A 25,562-nucleotide genomic window follows, 5' to 3' on the forward strand; every position below is an offset into this window, starting at 1 on the left:
AGGCAGTGTGGGCTAGTGGTTAGAGCTGAGACACTGGGAGAGAGAGGGAGGCAGTATGGGCTAGTGGTTAGGGCTGAGGCACTGGGAGAGAGAGGGAGGCACTGGGAGAGAAGCAGTGTGATGTGCTTCCTTTCAACCAAATTCTGAGCTCAGAGGCTGAAGAATGCAAGCTCAGATATTAGCACGTACTCCGATCAATAACGAAAGAAAGGCAAAGGGAATAATTCAGCCCTGCACATCTGTGTGTTGTCGGGCCTGTAAAATGCAATCGACGCACGTGCACGGTCATTACGGCTCCAGAGCGCGTTCCCGGAGCTGCCCTGCGCGCGCGCCCTTCCCTCTGGGGCGCGTTCTCGCCGGACAGTCTCTGCCGGTGTAACGTGAGTGTGTTTGTGTGTGTGTGTGAGAGTGTGCGAGGCGAGCCCGTACAGAGAGCAGACAGATTACCGACCGCAGTTCCCCGTGTATTCCACAGCAATATGTGCACAACCGAGAGGTCTGCGCTGAGCCACGGAATAAACTAGAATCAGGTAAGCGCTTGTCAGTGCGTTCCACCTGCACAGCAAAGTATTCAACAGTATTAATGACAGGATAGGAGGGGGAAACTCGAGACGTTTACTAGAGGAAATCTGCAGATTGAAAGTAGTAATTCGCAGGAATCCAGATAGATGCGCGAGCAGCCGCCGCCGCGCGCAGACGGGTTTGCTGCTCGTGCGTGTGGCCGGCCGGGTCCGGCGGAGTGTGTGTGTCTTACCTCCCGGCTCCCAGCGTGTCTGCTGCCGACGCCTGGGCTCACGCGTCCCGTCCGGTCCGGTCCGGTCCGGTCCGGTCTAGTTCGCCCCAGAGCGACAGGAGGGGCTTTGAACTGAGGCGGCTCCGGTCCTAGACACACAACCCAGGTGATCTCATCCCAGAGCCCCCATAAGAAGAGCGACGGGCGCTGCGCCTGGTTTCTCTCTTGGACGATGAAGCGGACCTCTGGATAGGATGCCGTTGTGTGAATGTGTGTAATTTGCACGATGACACTGCATGCACGGATCTCGCTTGCTCGCGCACTGTGACACGGGGTACGAGGCAGATGGGGCGGTGGGACCCCGCGCGGCCGGGGCGCGCGTGTGTTTTTGGCCGCCGAGTCCTCCCAGCGAAGGGGGCAGGAGCCCACGAGCTGCACGGCACGGCTCGCCGGACCCCGCACGAGTGCCCGCCGGCGGGGCCGGGGCTGTTGTGATCTGGGTGAGTTATTCTTCAAAGCCCACGTTATGAGGGTAACATGCATGACCCGGCAATCAACGCGACCTTTTAAATAATTCAATTAACGTGTTTACTGCTCGAGCCATAACTGCTCGATTTACAATAGGAGAACGATCTGGGGCTGTCACGGCGTTGACGCAAAGAGCAATTGTCCGAAAGGTGCAATTAAAACGAACGAATCGCGTGGAGTCGCTTTAATAAAGTTAGAGACTGTTGGTGGGGGTCGGGGCTGCGCGCTGTGATGCTTCTGCAAAGGTGTCCGCGCTCCTGTCAGCTCTGCGCGAGAGCCCGAGTTGTAAGAAATGGTGGGTTTTCCTCGCGGCGCGTGGCGAGGCGGTGGGCGGTGTTTCCCGAGCCGCGGCCGGGGTTCCCTTCTCGCGCGCAGACACACACACACACACACACGGGCGGGGAGCGGAGGCGCTTGTCGCTGCTGCTTTGTGCCCCAGAAACGCCGGTGTCTGTCTCCTGCAGTGCCGTGACAGAGGTCTGGAGTCAGGGGCAGCCCTGGGTCTGTCTGCTGGCGTGCGGCCCTCAGACTCCGGGTGCACAGCAGTCTGAGCCACTCCGGGTTTTACTGGCCTCGGGCATCGGCCCTTTCGGCGGCTTGAGACCGCGTCCTGGGACACACGGGCGAAGTCTCGCTGCTGTGTGTGTGTGTGTGTGTGCTGAAGGGGCGGGTGGCAGGACCCTGCCCTCCCCTGGGCCGCGCAGAGCCGGGCCTGGGGCGGACCCTGTCGTCGTCCAGCGCCGTTCTGCTGTGAACAGAGGCCCCAGGTCGCTGTTAACAGGGGGGACCCCCAGGGCCCTCAGGCCAGCCGGGCGGGACTCCCCCAAGTGATGCTGCCAGAGGACAGGTGGGTCTGCCCAGCTTTCTGGCACACAGCGCCCCCCTGTGGCCAGCCGCTGCCCGCGGGCTTGAGGCTGTGTCAGCTAGGGGCCTCCCTCGGGGGGGCCCTGCAGGGGAACAGCACCGCCGGCTCTCCAGCCTGCAGTCCCTGCGGACCCCCTGCGCCCACAGTGTCCCTGTGGACTGAAGGGGCGCCCAGGGGGCCCCTCGTTTGGGTGCTCCTCAGCAGTCGCTCTTCTTCCGAAGAGCCCGTCGGAATAACCGGGACCGGGTGGTTGTGCGGATTTCGGAGCCCGTGCCGTTCTTCTCGAGTCTCGGTTGGCTTGGCCTCCGGCGGAGGGTTCGGATCCGGGCGCAGGGGAGGGGGGAGGTCCGAGTGAGTCAGCGCCTGTGTTTCCCATCCTCCCTCCTCCCTCTTCTCTTCTGCTGAGTTGGCACCTCCTACCAGTGTCTGATCGGCCCTGGGCCACAGAGCCCGGCTGCGGTTCTGCTCACGTAGTTGATTGCGTTTGTCCAGGGCTTGTCAGTGTGCGCAGGGGGGGGGTCTACTTCACCCTCCACTGCAGCGCTGCCCCCCCCCGGGTGACGCAGGGCAACGTCGGGGGGGAGAGAGGTCCGGTCCCATGCCGGTTTTCCATGCCCTCGCTCCGGGCAGAGCCTAGAGGCACGCGGGCCGGTTTGATGGGAAGCAGGAGAAAGGCTCTGGCTTTGAGGACAGATGGGATTCCACTCGCCGCTTGTTCCTGACACGGGTGGAGTTTTCCCCCCCTGCGTGTCCCATCGTGTCTTTTATGTGAGCATCTTCAGCTCTCATTTATGCTTGGTGTTTTTGCTGTGCACGTGTTTTCCTGGTGTCCAGGCCGCTTGTTTGCAGTGCAGTAGGGTGGTGTTTTTGGACAAGCAGCCCGCTCTGTAATCGCCTCATTCTTCGAGGTCTGCTTCAGAGTGGCCCATAGCAACAGTGTGGTGCAGCTGGGGCTGTTGCTTGGGGTTATGGCGGGGTCCGGCAGGGCAGTGGAACAGGGCGGTAGGGGCAGACGTGCTCATGGGGCACAGCTGCACACTCAGAAACGGCGCACACGTTCGGACGTCCACTCCTGTGGAGAGCGGTCAGTTCTACCGAACCACACACTGGCCTTCAGAAAGGCCTCGTGACCCATAACGCTGCCCACACACGCTTCCGGACGAACAACTCGCCCACCGAGGTGACCCCAGGGTGGGGTCGAGTGGTCATACACCAACGCAGGATTCTTTTTGGCCCCCCCAGATCAAAGATTCAAACACTGGTTCACATGCACGCACACACACATGCATGCACGCACGCACACGCGCACACACACGCGCACGCGCTCAGGTGAAGCTGAGGTACAGACACTCCTACACACACGCAGTCCCTGCCGTGGTGCTCATGGCACTGAGCTCCTCCCCCGCTCTGCTCTCACTGGCCGGCGTCCAGTGCCTGAGCCGCCAGCTGTCCCCCCAATTGGCCGGTTCATCTGTCTGCATCGCAGGGTCCCGCCTCCGCAGCGAGAGTCATCCAGGCGGCTGGCGGTCGACGCGGACACACACTCCGTGAGCAATGCCCCCCCCACCCCACCACGCACACACACAAAACACGATGCAGCCCGTCCTCTTGTAGGGCACAACCACAGTGCGAATCAGGTCTCAGCCCGTAATACCGCCGTGCAGAGTTAATGATGCCATCCGAGCTTCTCCATCCGGGTTCTGGTGCTCTCTGTCGTTGTTGTGCTTTTTGGGCCGGTGCAGCCCGTTGTGGCCCTCGGCTGTGTTTCAGCGCCGCGGCGCGAGGTCAGCTCTGGAGTCGCTGCGGGGTGCTCGTGCAGCAGCAGCTCTCCAGAGCTTCGAGAGGCTGGCGAGCGAGAGGGCAGGCGCACAGAGAGGGGGCCTGGCTCATTCTGACACGCGCCTCATCCTCACTGATCTGCAACAGCGGCTTCGGCGCGACAGGCTGGTCCTCAGTTTCAGTACTGGACGTGGCAGTGGTGGACAGAGGGTCACTGAAGACTGAACGCCACAGAGCCACGTGTATTACCCATGACTGAAGACTCAGGGCAGCGCATAACTGGGCATTACATTAACGTAGATGACTCAGTACCGAGGATGGCTCATTACTGAAGACTGCACAACACCGAAGACAGCGCATTACTGGGCTTTACATTACCGAAGACAGCAGATTACAGGAGACAGCACATTACTGAAGAATACTCATTGCTGAAGACAGTGCTTTACTGGGCAACATAGTACTGAAGACAGCACATTACTGGGCAACAAGTTACGCAATATGGCGCAGTACTGAGGACAGTGCATTACTGGACAACATATTACTGAAGACAGTGCATTACAAAAGATAATGCATTACTGAGGACAGCAAATTATAGGGCATTCAATTAACACAAATAGCTCATTACTGAAGACAGCACATTACTGGGTATTATACTACTGAAGACAGAGCATTTGTATATATAGCACATTACTGAAGACTGTGCATTACTGAAGACAACACATTACTGGGCAACATATTATGAAATATAGTGCAGTTCTAAAGACAGCACATTACTGAAGACAGTGCAGTACTGAAGACAGCACATTACTCAGCATTACATTACTGCATTTGTAAATATAGCATATTACTCAAGACAGTGCATTACTGAAGACGGAGCATTACTGAAGAAAACTCGTTACTGAAGACAGTTCTTTACTGGGTAACGCAGTCCTGAAGAGAGCACATTACAGAAGACAAAACATTACTAGGACAGCACATTACTGAAGATGGCACATTACTGGGTAACACATTATTGAAGACAGTACATTTCAGAAAAAGTACATTACTAGAAGACATTACTGAAGACAGTGCATTTCTGAGGACAGCACATTACTGAAGACAGCACATTACTGAGCAACACATTACTTAATATAGTGCATTACTGAAGACAGTGCATTACTGCAGACAGTGCACTACAGAAGACATGTTGCATCATGGGTTCCTGAGATGGTTCTTGTCGCTCAGAGGGAGGAAACATTACTGGCGGATAAGAGCCGCTCACAGGAACTAGAAGTGCTCTGATTGCAAAGAGCGGGGCGAGAGTTTAAGACACAGTGGGGTGGATTAGTTGATGAGGGCTGCTTACTTGCAGTTCTAGTCCCACGTGATCCCATCAGTCAACGGTGCAAAATGGCAGGACCCACAGAGAGGCTGGAGAGGAGTTACTGAGAAACTGAAGGGCTCTTCTAGGCTCTGCAGAGACGCTGGCTCTACAGTTTGCTGGCGGATGCTCCTGCCCAGACTGTGGTGGCAGAAGGGTCAGGGACGCGGGAAGGCTTTTTCCATGCACACCCTGAAGTAAGGCACGACTAGAGGAAGAGCTTTTCCCAGTCTGCGTACTTCTCAGCATCTGTGCTGCTTCTCTGGAGGGACTCCATGTCTGACTAGCAGTGTGGATGAGAGGCGAGAAGCTCAGCCTGTGTGGGCGCCTGGCCCGTAAATCAGAGAGGTGCGAGCTGGGAGCTGCCAGGGGACACGCAGAGCTTCATTCCACAGTGAGAAGCCCGCAGCAGAAAACAACAACAGCCCATTTATCTGTGTTCTGTACTTTGACTATTCAGCGTGGAATTAACCTCTGCTTGTCCCTGTGTGATGTATAGATTTGTAACGGCGTATTGAAGTTAGAGGTGGGGAGATTAGGGATGTATGTTTGCTGTATAGAGGGAGGACAATTAAAATGTCAGCTGTAGTGCTGTGTGAGTGGTGATTAGCCGGGCTCCTGTGCCCTCTCCCTGACGCTGAAGTCAGCTGTCTCATTATGCAGGCTTGCAGACGTGTACGTTTCTGCTCAGAGAGTGGGCGTGCAAGCGTGAGAGCAAACATTTCCGTGTGTGTGTGTGTGCACGCACACGCTTGTGTGCTCTGGTCAGCATGGGTCCAGGGATGGAGATAAGGATGGAGATAAGATTGCTGCTGGGGTGTTGATAGTTTACCAGCTGCAGGGTCTCGGGACATGGGATGTTTTGTGCTCTAAAGTTATTCTGAGTAAAAGTACTTTGGTTACAACGTTGCCCAAGTGCACAGTGGAGTCCCGGCACATTTTCAGGCCGCTGGTATCAGTCCCAGCCATCTGCCACAGGTCTGGTCTGTGGTGCACAGTGTTTCCTGTTTGGGTTTGTGTCCTCTGTGGGCATCTCCTGTTTAACATTTTAACTTTGGCTCATTTTACAGCGGTAGGCTCAAATGGATCTGTAGCAGGGATCTGTAGTCCTCATTAGAACCAAAACAAAAGAGAGGAGGCCACTTCTGGGAGTGGAGAGATAACTGATCCCAGGATCTCATTCAGCTGTTCCTTGAAGATAACCAGGGAGTCAGCTTTGTTCCACACACCCACAACCCTTAGGGTAAAGACATTCCTCCTTTTCTCTGTAGGAGCCACAGTGTCTTCTAGTTTTTATTCCACTTGAGCCCTCGATGTCTAAATTGGATCAGTCAGCTGCTTAATTACTAGAAGTTAATGAGCGTTAAAATCTGTGCTCACTGGTTTTATAAATGCCGCCTACAAAACCTGCAGAACTCTGAGTCTCTGGGGTTTGGAGCTATACTGTGGGTCTGTAGGATGGGCACGGTCATTATTTAAGATCCTGTTTATGATGCTATAATAACATTGTTATTTTTTATGACTCTTGCTTCAAAACCATAATGGGTGCAAAAGGTTTTGTATTAATACATAATACATTAATACATTTGTCATAGTTCACGGTGAGCGTTAGCGCTGGGGTGAAGGTAAGGGTTACATAAAGTAATAAGCATAGTAGAGAATCACATTTGTTCCTCTATGGTAGTGCATTATATTGTAATAAATATTCAGGTTTAATCATAATCCTAATATTTATTAAGTTGTCCTACCCTGAACTTATCTGGTGAATTTGTTTCATGACACATTTTGTATGCATGCATGCATAATTATTTTGTGTTCTCTCTGCAATGAGTGGCACAGAACAGACAACATTGTACAAGCAGAGAGTGCCAAGTGAAGCAGTCAGCTTCAGCCTTGTGTAGAGGCCTCATGCATTTCTTACCAGCTGAGACTTTAACGTTGCAGTTTGGGAGGACTAGAGCTCTTTATGCATGTTTCATCAGGAGGCTCGCTTTCTGAGAAGTGGTATTTCAGGTGGTGTTAGTTGTTGTTGTGTCTCACACACCAGTGTGTGTGTGTGTGCAGATCTAAAGCTGCCTCATCAGCTTCAAAATTCAGGTCATAGGCAGCTCACAGGAACTTTACTGTCATATAAATAACAATTTTATAATGTGAGGAGGGGGACGAAAGATGCCTGTTGAAATATTAAAATTTAGGTTTTAGTATTTATTGATATCCTGAAGGGTGATTGACCTGTCTTCCAGGGCTGCAACAGTGCAAGGACCTTGGAACACAGTTGAGGATCAAAGTTAAGAGCTTAAAAGACAGAAAGCAGGAGACACAGAGAGTAGTGAGGAGGTAGAAATGGCTCCCAAGCCACAGTGCACTCTGTGGGATACTTCAAGAAGTGGCTGGATTAGATTCATGAATCAATTAGCAACTAGCAAGCAAACGAGCAGGAGAAGCATAATGGCCTCTTGATTGCAACTGAGCTGTGTTTCTGAAGTCGGTCTGATCGCAAGCCATTCCAGTGGTCTCTGGCAGCTTTTGGCAGATTTTCCCTGGAAAAGTGGAGGATGTTTCCTGGAGCACAGGGACTGACAAAGTCTCGTAAATAAGACAAGGCCAGATTGTAACGGATGGGGCTTGACTGTAGTCTTGGGTAGCTCTAACCACCTGTACAGACAGTGTGGACACAACAGTGAGATGTAGGACAGTGTGCACGCAGAGCAGTGATGTGCAGACAGTGTGAACACGGAGCAGTGAAGTAAAGACAGTGTGAACACAGAGCAGGGATGTGTAGACAGCGTGAACACGGGGCACTGATGAGCAGACAGTGTGAACACAGAGCAGGGATGTGTAGACAGCGTGAACACGGGGCAGTGATGAGCAGACAGTGTGGACACAGAGCAGGGATGTGTAGACAGCGTGAACACGGGGCAGTGATGAGCAGACAGTGTGGACACAGAGCAGGGATGTGTAGACAGCGTGAACACGGGGCAGTGATGAGCAGACAGTGTGGACACAGAGCAGGGATGTGTAGACAGCGTGAACACGGGGCAGTGATGAGCAGACAGTGTGGACACAGAGCAGGGATGTGTAGACAGCGTGAACACGGGGCAGTGATGAGCAGACAGTGTGGACACAGAGCAGTGAAGTAAAGACAGTGTGGACGCAGAGCAGTGGTGTGCAGACAGGGTGCACACGGAAAAGTAAAGTAAAGACAGTGAAGTAAAGACAATGTGAATGCAGAGCAGTGAAGTAAAGACAGTGTGGACACAGAGCAGTGATGAGCAGACAGTGTGGACACGGAGCAGTGAAGTAAAGACAGTGTGGACACAGAGCAGTGATGAGCAGACAGTGTGGACACGGAGCAGTGAAGTAAAGACAGTGTGGACACGCGGCAGTGAAGTAAAGATAATGTGAACGCAGAGCAGTGGTGTGCAGACAGGGTGAACACGGGGCAGTGATGAGCAGACAGTGTTGACATAGTAAGGACAGTGTGAACGCAGAGCAGTGGGCACAGGGCAGTGCCGTGCAGACCTCAAGATGAGTCTTGACTGTAGTCTTGGACAGGCCATTCCACCTCTGAGGAGCCCAGGGAATGAGAGAACACAGAGGAGATACAGAGAGCAGGCGGGTTTTTTTCTCTGTTTTCTGCAAGTACGTGGGAGTGAGGCACTTGTAAGCTATTGAGGTTACAAGATGAGCTAAAAAGGGGTTGCTTTCAACATCCTTGTTCTAGTTAGCTTTCAAAGCATTATTTAACCAAAAAGGGGAGTGCAGTGAGTGCGCTGGAACAGAGCTGTCTCCTGCCAAGGCTGGCTCTTTGTGTTGTGCTCAGCGCTTCAGAAAGCCTTTTCAGAGGACATCTGCTCTGCATTCAAAGTTCTTTATTTCCGGAGATATTAGTATTCGCAGCAGGAATGTGCTGTTTTTTCAACAGGAATGTGACAAGTTGGGAAGTGCTTCTTCATCATGTGTGTGTGGAGTGGCCTCGCTGGGCAGAGGGGGGTCATCCCCACTCTTTCATTACGGAAACGCAGAGTCGCCTGTCGTGTCTTTACGTCCCCGACAGCTTTGCAGCTGCTCTGGAGAGACTGAGAGGGGGGTTCAGCATCAGCCGGAAGAGGGGCGCGGCCCTCGCTGTTTTTACCGCTGGCCTGCAGGGCCCCGGGGCATCACAAGGGGGCGCCACGTCTCCGAGGTGCTTTTCGTGGGCCCTCGGCGGCCTCGGTGAGCAATCCCACCCGGGCTTGAACCCATGACTCATTTTCAGTGCCGGGTGGAGACCAGATCAGGGGGAGGCTGGGCGCAGCCCGTAATGCTGCACATTGATTCTGCAGAGTGGATATGAGGGTGATGCAGTGGAGTGCTGATGAATAAATCATGACTTCTCGACGAAGGAGCGCGATGGACTGGGTGCTCTGCCGTTGCTAGAAGATCCCCATTATCAGTCGGGGGCCATTGCCAGCAGAAAACAGAGACCTTATCAAATGCTGGTGCTCCAGACATTGGTCGTCACTGGGGGGGGGGTCTTTGGCTGCTGTCCCAGCCCCTTCACCCCCTTTCTCAGACCTCAGTATCCCCCCGCACCCTGGGAGAAGAACGGCCGGAAGTACTTTAATGCAAGCTTGGCTTTGGCTGTGCTTTGGCTGTGTTGATTCTTTACGAAAAGCTGGCTTATGGTGCGTTGCTGTGCGTAGAGTTCGGATGAATAACATTAATGCCCAGCATGCAGCACCTCCCGCTAGAAGACGGGGCCTCCGTTCTCTCGCTTTGCGACAGGGGCACGTCGAAACTGGACACAGAGCTCTGCCAGGGTCCTCAGTGGCTTGGTGTAGCGTTTCAATAACATCCTCCGTGGGCTCCCGTCGTCGCCTCCGGTGCGACAGCTTGTTGTCTTGGAGTCTTGGTGCTGCCCTCTCAGAGAGTGACGCTGCACAGGCCTGGTTTTTGCCTGCTGGTGTTCAGAAAAGAAAAGACCAGTTGCCCTCAGGTGCAAGTGCCTTGATTCCTCGAGTCCACTGAGCCCGGCTCGCTGCCTGGCCTCTCCCCTCCTGTGACAGGGGAGGTTGTAGCCCCACTAGAGGAATCACTTGCATCCTCCCCTGTTTCCTGTCCTTCCTTCTAATTCGATCTGTGAGCAGTTGCCTCTTGCCAACAACCCCCTGTTGCTGCTGTTGTCTGGCGAAATGAGCCGCAGATGCGCGCAGAGCTTCTCCCATAATAACACGACAGCGGGGGACAAAGTGCCAAGCACAAAAACGAGTGCCTAAGTAGAGTATGTGGTACGTGGCTCGATCCCCTGCACGGGAAGGAGCTTGCAGGTGGTGTGATGAGCTCTGGTCCGGAATGTGTATTTCAGGGTCCTGAAGGATATAGATATCCACCTCCAGTGTGCTTCAGACGGGTTTGAGGCGCATGGGGTGTGTGGTGGCCGCAGAGACCCCTGGGACGGGCGCGTCTGTCCACCCCTCTCCGCCCCTGGCAGTAGGGGGCGCTGGTGCTGGAGGTGTTCCCCCCTGCAGGCCCAGCTCCGCTAGGTCCGCGAGCTGAATGTGCTCAGCGTGGGCAGGAGCAGCAGGGGGCAGGCTTTCCATCAGCTCCCCTGGCTGCAGCAGTCCTTGGACCTCAGTCCTGTTTCAGGACCGTGAAGTCTGTGAAACATGTGTTACGGTGGACATCCCTCCCCTAGGGGGCGCTCCATCTCACTCCCGTCAGTAGTCCCCTGTGATCGTTTGTCTGTGTTCCAGGTGAGCCTTGTTGTGTCTCCCCCTGTTTATTCTTAGCTCCTCCAGGGCTCAGGGCTCAGGAAGTCACGAGGCCCCCTAGCACCAGGATACCCTACGTCCGCCTCCTGAGGGCACAGGCCTCATCCCCGACTCCTCCTGTGTTCCGAGCTCGGGGTCTGGAGGATCTCCAGGTCGCTTGTCTGTTCGTGTTTTCCCCTGTTCCCGGGGATTTAAGCCTCGTCACGTCTCGGGATGGATCTACGGTTAATGGACCCCTGGACTGTGCCCTGACCCCCCCTTCGGACCTGCTCGGATTTGGACGCCACTCTTTGTCTCCCCCGCTCACTGTCTCCCGGACTGTCACTATGATCCTGTGCACCAGTGCAGCCCCTGTGTGCTTTCCCAAACCACACCTCCTGTTTCCTCCAGCGCTTCCCGCATCCCACAGGGTCGACTACAACACCCGACACGGACTGCAGACCAAGTCCGTAATAGCGTGCCACTCAGTCCCCCCACCACGGCCTCAGATGGACACGATCTTGCTTGCAGACGCCCCAGCGCCTTGTGTGTGTGTACTGTATCTCGGTTGGAAGGGCCTCCTAATGTTTGTGCCAGGGAGGTTATTCAGACTGGCTTCACAGCCAACGCTGGTGTAAGGCTTCCTTTGCGCCCCCCTTTCTCCAGTGTCCTGAAAACCCCTGTTCTGTAGCCTGACAAGTACAAGGCTGAGGGAGACAGCGGGGAGCAATCTCTGTGTGGTGAATTGATTAATGGCCATAGCGTGAGCTTTAATTCACTTCTTAATAAACTGGCATTATGCGTGACTGATAACCGAGAGAACAAGGGGTGAGCCTGCCTCTTGAGTGTGGACGAGCCCGACGCTGTCAGCCTGTGGCATTAGTCATCATGAAGCGTGTGTATCGCTGTTGAGCCATGACTGAGACACACAGGGTTTATAGGCAGAGCTTACACATGGAAAAACCTTCCTTCCATCCTCAGCCTGTTTTTGAAGCCAGATCATTCCTGGGCTCCTGGGCAAGTCTCCTCCAGACTCAGTCCATCGTGGCAGACATGACTGGGGGTGAGCTGCTGCTCAGACAGACAGACAGATGTGTCCTCTCCTCATTGGGCACCACTGAGCTCACTTCTCTTTCTCTCTGCCCATGTCCCTCTGTCCATTCTCTGTCCTTCTGTCCATTATCTCTGTAATTATCCAACATTTCTCCTTTCATTTGTTCTCTGTCTGCCTGTCTTTTCTGTCTCTTTCCAATGTTTCCCTCTACTCTCTCTCTCTCTGACCAACGTTTCTCTGTTAATTTTCTGTTTTCTCCTTCTGTCCTTTCTCTCTCTGTCCATTCTTTCTTCCTTCTGTCCATTCTGTTTTTCTGTCCACTCTCTCTCTGTGTCCAGTCTGTGTCTCTGTCCGGTCTGTCTCTGTCCAGTCTGTCTCTCTCTGTCCAGACTGTGTCTCTGTCCGGTCTCTCTCTCTGTGTCCAGTCTGTGTCTCTGTCCGGTCTGTCTCACTGTCCGGTCTCTCTCTCTCGGTGTCTCTGTCCGGTCTCTCTCTCTCTGTGTCCAGTCTGTCTCTCAGTCCGGTCTCTCTCTCTGTGTCTCTGTCCGGTCTGTCTCTCTGTGTCCAGTCTGTGTCTCTGTCCGGTCTGTCTCTCTGTCCTCCTGGGGTGGACAGTGTCCCGGGCTCTCTCGGTGCAGTACAGTGTCTGTACAGAACCTCACACCAGCTGGCTGGGGAACACGACACTGCAGGAGGTGCTGACTCCCATGGTGCTGTCAGCGCTGTCAGTGTAACGCAATCTTCGCAGTCAGAGCCGCTGAGAGCCGGCAGCGAGCGACACAGCTCTTACTGTAATGAGAGAGCAGCTGGCTGCAGAGTAAACGGGCGGTTTAGAGAAAGGCTGTAATTACCTGCTTCCTTTTCACACACACACCCGTTACACACACAGGCACACCACACAGAAAGACTCACACCCATTACACGCACATGCAGAAATACACACTCCAATAACACAAAGAAATACACACACCTGTTACACACACACAGAAATACACACACCAATTACACACCTGCAAAAATACACACACCCATTACCCACACATGCAGAAATACACACACCAATTACACACACACAGAAATACACACACCAGAAACACATACACACACCACACACTCAGAAATACGCCAACCCATTACACACACACAGAAGTGCACGCACAGACATACCGCCACACACCTCACAGACACGTACAGCAGAAGCACACAGCAAGCACTCTCTCTCGTAGCCCTGCTCCCTCTCTGTGCTGCGCCGTCCCTCCCTGCCAGCCTGCTGTGGAGTGTGTCCGGGGCCGAGTGGGCGGAAATCTAATTTACCCCAGGCAGTGCAGGATGTGTGCAAGCGCGCCTCGCACGCGCGTGTGGTTCGCTCTTGCGGGTGACAGCGAGCAGAGAGCTGGGGTGCACCAGGCGGGAGCTGTCTCTGCTGACCGGCGACTGAGGCAAAGCGAACTGTGAAGTGTAGTTCAGTACAGCGCAGCGCAGTGCAGCTTCTGCCATTATCAGAGGAAATAAGGGGGGGTGTTTGTGCCAGGCTGCTTGATTCTGTTTTGCTCAGAGAATAGGAATGATGGCCTCATTAGAAAGACTCCTAGTGCAGGGAAACGGGCCTTCCTGATGAGGCCCAATCTGTCTCGAGCCTGTCCCCTGCCCAGGCCCTGCCGCGTGTCGCCCTGCAGGGGGCCTCGCGCGCTAATGAGGACAGCAGGTGCAAACTCACAGCCGTTTCCTCACCCGGGCTCGAGCAGCGGAGCGGAGTGGGTCGGGGGCGCCGTGTATGGGGCAGGGCCGTGTTTCGCCGGGCGTCCAGCTGCTCTGTCCACGCTCTGTCCCTCCCTTGAGTGCCGGCCTGCGGTTCATTTGACCGGGTCGGAGAAAGAAAATGCAATAGTCGGCCGAGCTCACTCCGCACCTGGGATCTCGGGAGCTGCGTTCCCTGATCTCGCTGGTTCTTTTTCATACCCAGTGACAGATCTGTGAGGTGAATATGCCAATGAAACTCAGCTTAAAAAGCGACAGCAGAGACTGGGCTTAGAGGACTGGATGTTCCTGTATGAATTGCTTTGGGGTGAAAAGTGCTTTAGAAATGGGAGGAGCTTTTGCTACAGTATTTCTGTTTCTGGTGCTGTGTGGAAAATGGCATGCTGTTGCTCGGGGATGGAACAGGGATGGGGGACGTGCAAAGTGCAGACTGCAGCAGTTTTCCGCTGTGAAACAGACCCTCTTGCCCTCGTGTAATGAAAGTGCCTGCTTTTCATGCAGCCCTTCTCCAGCTGTGGTACTCATGTCTCCTGCCCAAGCTTCTCTGTCAGGCCATGCATGATGATCGAGACCAGACCATTCTGCCTCTGTCTCCAGTCTGTTCCTCTGTCCATTCTGTCTCTGTCTCCAGTCTGTTCCTCTGTCCATTCTGCCTCTGTCTCCAGTCTGTTTCTCTGTCCATTCTGTCTCTGTCTCCAGTCTGTTCCTCTGTCCATTCTGCCTCTGTCTCCAGTCTGTTCCTCTGTCCATTCTGCCTCTGTCTCCAGTCTGTTCCTCTGTCCATTCTGCCTCTGTCTCCAGTCTGTTCCTCTGTCCATTCTGCCTCTGTCTCCAGTCTGTTCCTCTGTCCAATCTTCTTCACAAGCTTCTCTGTCAGACCATGCATGATGATCAGGACCAGTCCATTATACCCCGCTGTGTTAGGGTCGCCTCCATCTTGTTCAAGGTGGTATCCCAGCTGTCCGAAGGTTTTAATTGTTCTTCCGTTCCCTTTGACGGTGAATCAGTAATGCCCTTCTTAAAATTTCATCAGACGAAACGTGTGAGAGGTTCTGCTGTAAAACAACAGCACTGGTCTCTGCTGTGAGCTGCCCTTGTGGTTACAGTGCAGCGGTTTATGACGTTCACTTGATTGTGCGCAGGACCTCCGGCGGGGTTCTGTTTGAAATGAAAAGGAGTGGCGGACTGTTTTCGGTTCTGGGGCTGCACTACCGCCCCCGTACCGCGCCCTAGCGTCCCGGGACACGGCCCCCTGCCAGAGCCGGCCGTTCTCGGGGGGACTGGCGCGGGTGCGGGCGTGGGCCTGCCAGCCTTCCTTTCTCCCCTTCACCCCGCCGGCGCCACGCCCCACCCCTGGGCAGCGGAGCTCCCCCTGCTCCCCGGGAGAAAGCCCCTTCTGTGCCAGTGTCCTTCTGGGGACGGGAAATCTGCTTGATTCTGTTTTGCTGAGAGAATAGGCCTCATTAGATTCCTAGTGCAGGGAAACGGGCCTTCCTGACTAGGCCCAGTCTGTCTCGCAGCCTGTCCCCTGCCCAGGCCCGGGGCTGTGCTGATGTGGGGGCAGGCCCCGCCGCGTGTGGCCTTTCCTCCGGAGCTCCCTCCCCCAGTCCTCCGATCGAGATGTACAGGACTGATCCCTGTTGTACTGGAGAAGGGATTCGGCTCAAGACTTGTTCACTTCTCCTGCAGTGGAGGGAGGGCGGCTCACTCCCACTCCCACTGTGATCCTCAGCAGTGGCTTAACTTGACAGCTGAGGCTCTCGGCCGCATCGTAGCCTGAGCCTTTCCAGGGCTTTCGGACTTAAGTTACTTAACGGGCTGTCACCTGTCTGGTGCGAAACGCTGTGATCCTCTGCAGGATTTGACATCCTCCCTCAGCCTTTCCGCCTTCAGAGCTAGACGCACTTTCCCTCCCGTGAGCGTGATTATATATTCATTCTGCGGATGGGCTCTCTCGTTGCAGAACAGCCTGAGCCTCGCCTGGCTTTGCTTACTGTAAGCTTCATTAGTTATTGATTAGTCCGGTCAGGCCCAAGTGAAGCAGAACCTGAACTGGCTCAGACTTCAGGGCAGTGGATTCTGCTATCTGGGCTTATTACCCAAGCACACCCAAGTAAAGCCTCTAATAGCCTCGATTGAACACCACGACCTTCCTTATCTGTGCAGTTAATAACTTAACAAGCTCTAAGCACTTCTCAGTCAACGACTTAACTACTCTGGAACTGGAATCCGATCTGTCGACCTGATAAGACGGGGATTTGTAATCGGACCGGTGGAGGCCTGGAGCGATACAGCTCTCTCCCGGCCGAGCCCACGCTGACCTCGGTCACTCGCTGAGAGCCGCCAGCCTGACCCCCCCCGGGGTCTCCAGCGGGAGGTCCGGTGCGGCGCTGGGTCCTGGTGGGTCGGTCCTGGCTCTCCGGGACCCCGGGCCTCTCACGGTGGCGGCGGGCTCCGACCCACCCCAGGTAACCGGAGCCGGTCCTGGAAAGTGAAACCGGAGCCGGCCTCGCCCGGCGCCGCTATTGGAATCACAACTCAACAATGGTGGGCATGTCAGGGAGCACATTAAAGATGCAGGCCCCGGTGTCTGTTACCCTGCGGGCAGGCGAAAGCAATGCAGCGGAGTCGCTTACCTGCGCGCGGGCTCAGGTGTGCCGGGCTGGCGGCCCGGCGAGCCGGTGGGTTGCGGAGTCTCGGCGGATCTGTGGATCTCCTGCCTGGTGGAGAGCCGGGCGTTAGGCGGGCGGAGATGAGCGGAGGAGGGGAGAAAGAGAGAGGGAGCCAGCCTGAGGGTGAGACTGTGCCTGCAGAGAGCCCCAGGACTTGTGTGTATCCGGCTCCGGCTCTCTCCTGACCCCGTATCGGATGAAGGGGACAGAGGATGGACTGATGGACGTGTGTGTGTGTGTGTAAGGGCCCACTATTAGAAAATCTTGTTCACGTCCTGTCTGTTACGAGCACAGCCAGCACCAGTTGTCCCTCACTATTCAATCTGCGTTCCACACCCTGTCCTTCGCTATTGAAACCCTCTGCTCGCTCCAAACCCATGCCCACTATTAGGAGTCTTTCCGCCTCCTGAGCTCTCGGTTCTGACGACCTTGGACATCTTGTGCTCCCGGACCCCGCCTGCCGGACCCCTGTCCAGCTCGTACCTTTCGGACATTCCTGCGTCTCCCCCCTTCTCGGGCTCGTTCACCTCGGACCCCATCAGAGCCCTGCAGGGGGCCCTGACGCTGTCGGAGTGCAGCACCTTCTCCCCTTCCCGAAACAAGATGCATCAGGCATCAGGCATCCCGCTGAGCTTCCTGCCTGGCCCAAGTAACCAGCTCCCCTCTTCGCCCCGTGTCCCTCCGTCTCGCCCTCTGGCTCGCCACCCGGCCTCGGCCCAGAGAGCCCGCCATCCCGCGATGATCGCAGACGGTGCTCTTTTGCTCTTTTGTGATAAGAAACAAAGGAAAGGTCCCTGACAAGAGCACAAACTCCTTGTTTCATATCCAAGAAACTAACTGTGTTGCCAGTACGATAAGATCAGATCACTTTATTGGCCCAATACAATTTCTTGTATTGGGAATGTGTCTTTTCACAGACCCCAGCTTGCTCTCCATGAGACACACAGACAGGGAGAGAAGCTGGGGGTCAGAGCGCAGGGTCGGCCATTTATACGGCGCCCCTGGAGCAGCCGGGGTGAAGGGCCTCGCTCAGGGGCCCAACGGAGTAGGATTCCTGTGCCGGCCGCGGGATACGAACCGGCAACCTTCCAGCCACAGGCGCAGATCCCGAGCCCGAGAGCCAGCGCTCGGCCCGATGCTAGGAACCCTTTCCGTGTCCAGGGAGGAAACCACAGCGCCAGGTGTGAATGCGACCCCCTGTGGGGTCCAGAGCCCTCTCTTTGATGCTTCTGGGTTTCCTGGGTGACTGGAAACAGAGTCTCTCCCTCTCATACCCCCCCCCCCAAAAAAACCAACAGCAACAGAACAATGGCATCTTCCGGCACCCTGGGCCGCGTGGGCGGCGGACAGAGACAGCGTCACGCAGGGGGCTGAGTTGTTTCCGAGTTTCCAAGCCCAAGACGTGTGTTTGCACGTGCACCGGTGCCGGGTGTGGAGTGTCCTCCTTTCTTCCCCTTTTTCGGTACGGTTTTCCAAGCCCTCGGCGTCTTGTGCCTGTAGCAGGCTGCTCTGTTGGCGCTGCTGGTCATCGGCGAGCCGAGCTGCGTCCGTTTGGAGTTCCCAAGGACGTGTGCTGGAGTTCCTGGAGCACCCAGTGCCTCGCTTTCCTTTACATCTCCCAGACCTTCTGACTGGTTTGTTTGTTTTTATTCCTTACATGAGAGTTGAGTTGTCTCTCATTGCTTTCCCTCACCAGAACCACTCCTCTGTCTATTTCCCACAAGCTCAACTCCTGCAAGATGGGACCTTCCTGAGTTTCTTTCATTGTTTTGTTCTTTCAGTTCTTTAAAGCAGTCATCCCACTATCCACTATGCTTCCGAACTGGATACATCAGTCAGATCGCTCTTCCTACAGGATAGCCCTCCCCTCCTCAAAACGCCAAGGTGATCCTGAAAAGCACTTCCTCTGGAGCCGATTCTGCCCGTCAGACCTGCTGGAGCGGGATATCTACTCCGAACACGCAGACGAGCGCGGCCAGGGTCCGTCTCTCCAGCAGCGTCCATTTAACTCGAGAGAGAGAGAACGTAGACGCTGCTTTGAAAGCCAGGCTTCTTTTTCAACTCATTTGTCTCGCCTGGAGCAGCGCGTCTTTGTTAATCAAAGATCCAGAGCCGGAGAATGATTTACGCGCGGCTCCGCTGCGAGACTATCAAGTAGATGGATTTCTGTAGCCAGGCCGTCCGCGGAGTTAATAACCCGGCTCTTGCAGGAGGGTAGCGCAGCCCCCGGGGTGTTTGTCTCCACAGCTGTTTGGTTTTCCATTGGGGACGTTTCCCGCGCGTGAGCCCCTGCTCGTGGGCGCGGAGAGCCCTGGATCACTGGTTTACGAGCAGGGCTTGTGTGATAATGGTGGGGTTTGGGACAGAAATCGCCAGGGACAGAAAAAACCAGGAGTGCCACTGGCAAACCAGTAGGTGGCGCTCTCAAACACGCCTTCTCGTTTTTTTTACTAGGTGCCTTCCCCTGCACCGTGTTGGCTTGTGTGACAGTGTGTCACTACAAACGCCTAAATCCCTCGCCCGAGCAGCCCCTTCCGCCAGCGCAGCACTGGTCTCCCGTGCAGAAGCGCCGCGTTGCTCAAAACGAGAGCTTCCCGTGAAAAAAAACGGAGAAAAGGCCAAAGAGGTCTCGCAGGCTCTTGAGATGGAGAGAATAAAGGCGGTGCTGGATTTCCCATCAGGGCCCACGAAGGAGGGACACACGAGTGACTAGTGAAAAACGAGCTGGAACAACACGCGTGCGGTCGACTCGAGGGGCTCCAGATCGGTGATCCCGCGCTGCCTAGCGCCTGTTCTAGAAACTGGAAGTATGGACGTGACGTTTGGCATCAGACTAGTTTGAAGTGCATCCTGTCAATCGACGTCAATCGACAATTGGTGTTGACCCCTCTTTTTGCACATTTCAGAGTGAAAGTGCCGAGGGCCTACGAACCCCAGAATCCGTCCCTGCCCACGGGTGCTTGGCATCTCAGCTCCAGGCCGCAGTGAGAGATTGAGGGAGGAGGGACAGGAAAGTGTGCTAAATGTGGGCTAAATTTGGGGAAGACATGACTTCTGTGGGGCGACATTTTAGGCATGAATAGCTAACGGGTTATAAATGGAGGTCTGCGTGTGTAGTAATGACTTCCGAACAAGACTCATCTATCACAGGGGGGGCGCCTTCCTCGCAGCGCGATTAATCAGCGCTCTCCGTGGGCTGCGGGCGTGCGCACTGCGCCAGGCTCGAGCTGGGGTCTCACTCATGCGGGAGGGCGGAGCTTGGCGGGGCTTCTTTCAGCAAGGGTGGGGGCCTTTTCCAGGGAGGACGGGGTACTTCATGGCACTGGGAGTGAAAGTCAGAAACAGAGTAGAGACGGAATTTGCATCTATGTTGTGAAACGCACGTCTCCATATGGCAGTGCTGTTTTTGTTTTTAAAAGAAACACACATCACCACGTAAACTGCAGGACAGTCGGTGCTCCTTTCAACGTGCTCGGTGCATGGGATCGGGTTTTTGGCAGTGCAGGGCGATATCACTGGGGCAGTGGCCCCTGAGCACTCTGTACAGCTCAGGTGTGCCTGCCCCTCTGCACCAAAATCACAAAGCCAGTGAGGTCTAGTTAACGATGATCCTGTTCTCTCAAAGACCGGGAAGAGTTTCCAGTCACCCATTGTTGGGGGCCAGTCCCACAGTGGTTCCATGAGAGTGGAGGCTATCTGGCCTTTCTCATCGGGTGGTGCTCCAGTCTGACAGCCAGCACTGGTCATGCTGGGAACAGCCCCCCTTCCCAGCACTTTCTCAGGACAGGGCAAAGTCCAGAGCAGACCGTTCAGTCCTGCTCTGTGTGTCTCTGGGAGGTGGGACATAACAGAGATCCCTCTGGCAAAAGGTCAGGAGAGACCGTGCAAACTCCACACAGACATGCACCCTGAATCGAACCCAAGACCTAAGCAGCACCTGCTGCCACTCTGCCATGCCCCCCGGGCTCAGAGCAGGTCAGATCAGGTATGGGGTGTGTGAGTCAGTGTTCCTGTGTGAGTGAGGACCTCCCATTGCCTCTCAGTCTGTTTTCAGTTCCTACTCTCTTGCTCTGCACAGCAGCCACACTCCACATGGGGCGAGAGTGGGGCCAGAACCAGAAGCCGTTAGATGCGGAAGACAGCACATTCGATGAACAAAACCAGCCGTTTGCATGGCAAGTCCCCTGCAACACCTCTTACCATCCACCACAGTAGGACCTGCACAACACAGGTGAAAGAACACCTCCAATTGCCCGTCCCTTCAGACCTCCCGGCCTGCGAGAGCAGAGGCAATAAGGTGAGGAAACAGAGATCTCCCTGTTTTTACCAGCTGGAGAGGATGAGGCGGATTTCAGCCGTGTTAAAGAGAGTGCTGCAACTCTCTGCCACGGTGCACAGGCTGCCGGGCAACTGAACTGATACAGGATTAAATCCCCCCTCTGACTTGCGTGGGCAGCTTGCTGGGGGGAGAGAGATTTAATCATGTCGCTCTCTAATTCCTTTAGCTTTCCAGCAAGCTCTCTCAAACGATATTAAAGCCGGCGTATTTCTGGAAATGTGACAGCAACATGCACAGTTTTATTCTGGCCTGACATCGCAACATCCTGTATATAAGCCATGCTTCACCCCAACAGCACCAGAGCGCTTTGTAGCTTTAGCTTTCTACCATTTAATCCTCCAGATTAAAAAAAGCCTCCACATGCCCGCGCGCACACACACAGGGACTCTTCGGGCGTGATACAGAGTGAGCTGGGCTCTCCCAGTGGCTCTGGGGTGAGGTGCAGGGCTGTGTGTATAGGGAGGAATTGTGACCTGCTGGGTCAGGGAAGCTCAGGGCTCAATTCTAGGGTCTTGGTAGATGACATTGATGACACAACCGGCAGCCTACTGCAGCTCAGAGCCTGGCCAGTACCTGGATGGGAGACCTCCTGGGAAAAATTTGTCCTGGCCAAATTTCCCCCTGGACTTTACCAGTCATGGCCTCCTAATAATCCCCATCTCTGAACTGGCTTCATCACTCTGCTCTCCTCCCACTGAGAGCTGGTGTGTGGGGAGAGTACTGGTGCACTATGGCTGCTGTCTCATCATCCAGGTGGGGCTGCACACTGGTGGGGGTGGAGGGGATCCCCATTACCAGTAAAGCGCTTTGAGTGGAGTGTCCAGAAAAGCGCTATATAAGTGTAAGCAATTATTTATTATTAGTTATTATTGTTTTAGATTCCGGCTGCTTTAAAACTGTTTGAGAGCCTTTAGGTAAGTTCAGTACCTAAAGGAGGAAGTGAGAATGTGGTCAGTTCTCTGGGCACTTCCAGGTTCCCCCGGTCTTTGTCGTTGCTGTTAAGAGTTCAGGGATTTTTCTTAAAATCTTAACGAGTCCCTGGCAGCCAGTCAGTGGAGACGGGAACCCATTAAGGACATGAAGTGTAGGAAAAGACCACTGAGGCATTGTCAGTCCTCAGAGGTGATGCTTTGTTGCCAGTGTCCTCTCTCCAGGGCAGGTCCTTATTCCGAGCTGAGCCCTATGAGCTGTCGCTTGTTCAGCTCGGGTTCGAGCGCTGACCGACTTTCCTCTGCCGGTTGCGGTGTTAAAGCGCCGGCACGCTTGTGTCCGAGAGGTGCAGGTGGGACGGCGGGGGGGCTGTCCTGCACGGCCCTGCGGAGCTCGCGGCCGGCGGAGGACCAACGCCACCGGACGCAAGGGTCGCCGCTGTGAGCCGAAATGTCGCGGTAAATCTGGTGAAGAAATCCACAAACTCCACTCCGCAGGGGTTTCTCAGCAGTGAGTCTGGAAGTGCCGGTTGTCTTGAGACGAATATGGTGCTCCTTCACTCCTGCCGTCCTCACGCAGTTGACTGAACGCCCATCCTTTCAAGACGTCGTCAAGATCCCAGGCACCGGAGCCAATTTGAGGCTGTGGCAGACTTTGCACACGTTGGCTGGGATGAGTCACTGCTCGGTAGAATTCGAGAAGCTGTCATTGACGAACGAGCGCTGTTTAAAGAAGTACAGAGCAAGTGTTTCAAAGGAAGGGAGGCGGCGTTCTGTCGGCGACGGCTCTCGGACGGCGGGGCGAGAGTTAGATGGGTCGGACGGTGACGTGTCTGGTGCTGCTGGCTGCTCTGTGGTCGCTGACCGGCGGGAGGGTCAGGCCCAGCTGTTTTTCAAGGGTCAGGAGGGGAACGTGCCTCAGCGCTCCTGCCACCCTTGGTGCCAAGAACTCTCTCTGGCATTGGAACCCTGGACACAACCAGCTGTCTGCCCTGGCCACCCCCCCAGCTTGTGTCCTGGTGTCCTAATCGAGGAGTTCCCCCAGCGTGGGTATAAAGTGGGCAATCATTATGCCTCCTGTGTCGCACGCACCTCAGCCGGCGCCCCAGGAGCCAGCAGGGGGCCTGCTTGGGGTGGGTAACACTCCCGCTGCCCCGGAGAGACTCACCATCCTGCCCGGACCCCCCCTCCCCCCCCGGCCTGCCTTCCCTTCAGCATGGATCTACTTATCTACTGTACACAGGCTGCCACAGCGGGCATCAATCTCATGAAAAAATCAATATTTAATTTAGCTGAAGATCGACAGATGGCTTTCACATCGCGGAATACTGCGATCGATTAATTATAGCGTTTAACCACCTAGGAAAGCTTCACTAAATAAGCACCAATCTACCCCAAAACGTGCGTTTCGTTACAGGTGTAATCTGTCGTTTCGGGCCAGTCGCTCCTGTCTGGAGCCCTCTGGAAATAAACATATTTGGGATGGCGCTGGGAGATCAATGGCTGAATAAGACAGCAATTAGCTGTATGGGGATCGGCAGGTTTTAATGAGCCAGAGTTAAAAAGAGAAGCTGTAGCGCACAGTGGAGAAAGACCGTAGGCTCGGTCTCAAGAGGCTGTTTAGTTTCGTCTTATTTAAGAAAAGCCTGTGATTTATCTAAAGGGCAATGCAGTTCAGGGTTTAATTATTGCCTCTGATGATCTAACAAGCACAGCGCTGAGGAGGAACAGACTTTGCTGGTCAGTGACGGTTTGGGATTCGGAAAGCTCCGCTGACTGAAACACACACACACACACACACACACACACACACACACACACACGCACGCACTGGCCACACACGCATCACATTACAAAAGGGGAGCAACCCCGGACTTGTGCGCAACACGCGACAAGGAGTCCCGCACACGCGTGTGCTCCTGAGTTCACTGGGGGGGCTGTCGTGTTTCAATTCACTAGTCTGAGTGCCACCACAGTGGAAACCTGCACACGGTGAACCCAGACCCCAGACAGAGGAGAATTGGCCATTTCCGTTTCAAACACCTCCCCGCAGTGCCTGCCGGTCAGGGGTCACCGTCTCTGTGGTGCCAGATTCTCTCTCACACACACACACACACACACACACACACACACACACACACACACACACAGCACACAGCACACCTGTGTGATGCGACAGCAGCTATAGAGCACCAGTACTCTCTCCACACACACACACACCGGCCCGGGACTGAGCTGCGCAGTGCAGGCCCCCGAATCTCCCCCCGGCCCACTGGGAGTCTTCAGCTCCACTCGTCCCGGTATTCTTACCAGGGCTTTGCAAGGCTCTGAGACACAGCGTGTGTGCGTGCACCGGGGGGGTGGGGTACGGTGTCAATGGCTCCCCTTTTCTTTCGCACGCTGGGAATAATCTGGCCTAAAGCAGCGCGGTGTTAAACGAGGGCGCCGGCTGGTCCACGCGAGCTGTCCGGGGCGCCGGTGGAGGACCTGCTCCGCTCGGAGGCCGAGCTGTGATAGATCACGCTCTCAAACCCAGGAGTCGCCATGGAAACACCCGGCCGTGAGCAGAATATCTGATCGGCGCCGCCGTTCCAGTGAAGGGTTTCCCTCTGCCTCGGGATCTCTCTCTCTCTCTGTTTCCCCTCAGCCGGGATCGGTCTTTCTCTCCCTCTCCCTTCCTCTTCTCCCCTCTGCATCTGTCTTCCTCTCTGCTGCGGGAAGGCAGGGTATTGTCACGGGCTGTTGTACAGATGTAGTGTGAAAGCAGGAGATCAGGAAGCAGAGTGTGAAACGTGCAGGACAAGTGTGGTAAAAGTGCAAATCAGAAACCTTTTCAGAAGGCAGTGTGCAGTCCGTTTTCTCAGGTTCACGAATCTGTTTACTTTCATGCAACTCCCTGTCCACTGCTCTGTCTGAAGGAGAGCCCCTCTCTGAGTCTTCCTGTCCACCCCAGAGTCTGTCATCTGCTCTGTCTGAAGGAGAGCCCCTCTCTGAGTCTTCCTGTCCACCCCAGGGTCTGTCCACTGCTCTGTCTGAAGGAGAGCCCCTCTCTGAGTCTTCCTGTCCACCCCAGGGTCTGTCCACTGCTCTGTCTGAAGGAGAGCCCCTCTCTGAGTCTTCCTGTCCACCCCAGAGTCTGTCCACTGCTCTGTCTGAAAGAGAGTCTCTTTCTGAGTCTCCCTGTCCACCCCAGGGTCTGTCCACTGCTCTGTCTGAAGGAGAGTCTTTCTGAGTCTTCCTGTCTACCCCAGAGTCTGTCCACTGCTCTGTCTGAAGGAGAGTCTCTCTCTGAGTCTCCCTGTCCACCCCAGGGTCTGTCCACTGCTCTGTCTGAAGGAGAGTCTTTCTGAGTCTTCCTGTCTACCCCAGAGTCTGTCCACTGCTCTGTCTGAAGGAGAGTCTCTCTCTGAGTCTTCCTGTCCACCCCAGGGTCTGTCCACTGCTCTGTCTGAAGGAGAGTCTTTCTGAGTCTTCTGTCCACCCCAGGGTCTGTCCACTGCTCTGTCTGTGGACAGCACATCATTGTCGTTGTCAGAGCGAGACACGCACTGCCTGTAGGGTTCTGTAGGTAGCTGGTGTGAACTGACCATATTCAGGCTTTCAGTGTTTTTTCTGGGATGAAGGCGCTTGTTTCCAAAACATTGCTTTGCTTCTCTCCTCACTATTCTGTCTTTCCCTCTGGTCCTCTTCCCTCTTGCCCTCTCCATCATCCCTGTGTCACGTTGCTCATATCCGCTCTCCTATCCTGACCAGCTCCGAGAGCCTCTCCTGTGCTCTCTCTCCAGCTGGCCGACCCCCCCTCCTCTCCAGGAC

The 25,562-nt window shown here is 55.0% G+C and overlaps 1 protein-coding gene across 3 annotated transcripts in view; it reads left to right on the forward strand.

Moving 5' to 3' along the window:
• The first annotated feature begins 395 nt into the window (after positions 1-395).
• The window catches only part of LOC148672230 (sodium/calcium exchanger 2-like), a 67,830-nt gene continuing 42,663 nt past the window's right edge, over positions 396-25,562 (forward strand). For 2 of the 3 annotated variants that reach the window (XM_088627765.1, XM_088627766.1), the window contains exon 1: positions 526-1,233. In XM_088627765.1, the coding sequence (XP_088483891.1) occupies positions 1,030-1,233 (204 nt within the window). In that variant the 5' untranslated portion in view covers positions 526-1,029. Of the gene's footprint in view, positions 1,234-25,562 lie in introns of all 3 variants that reach the window. The other variant, XM_088627768.1, reaches the window with a different exon arrangement.

The sequence above is a fragment of the Lepisosteus platostomus genome, chromosome 4 (genome assembly GCF_059453375.1).
Source record: "Lepisosteus platostomus isolate fLepPlt1 chromosome 4, fLepPlt1.hap1, whole genome shotgun sequence".
NCBI classification, from domain to species: Eukaryota; Metazoa; Chordata; class Actinopteri; order Semionotiformes; family Lepisosteidae; genus Lepisosteus; species Lepisosteus platostomus.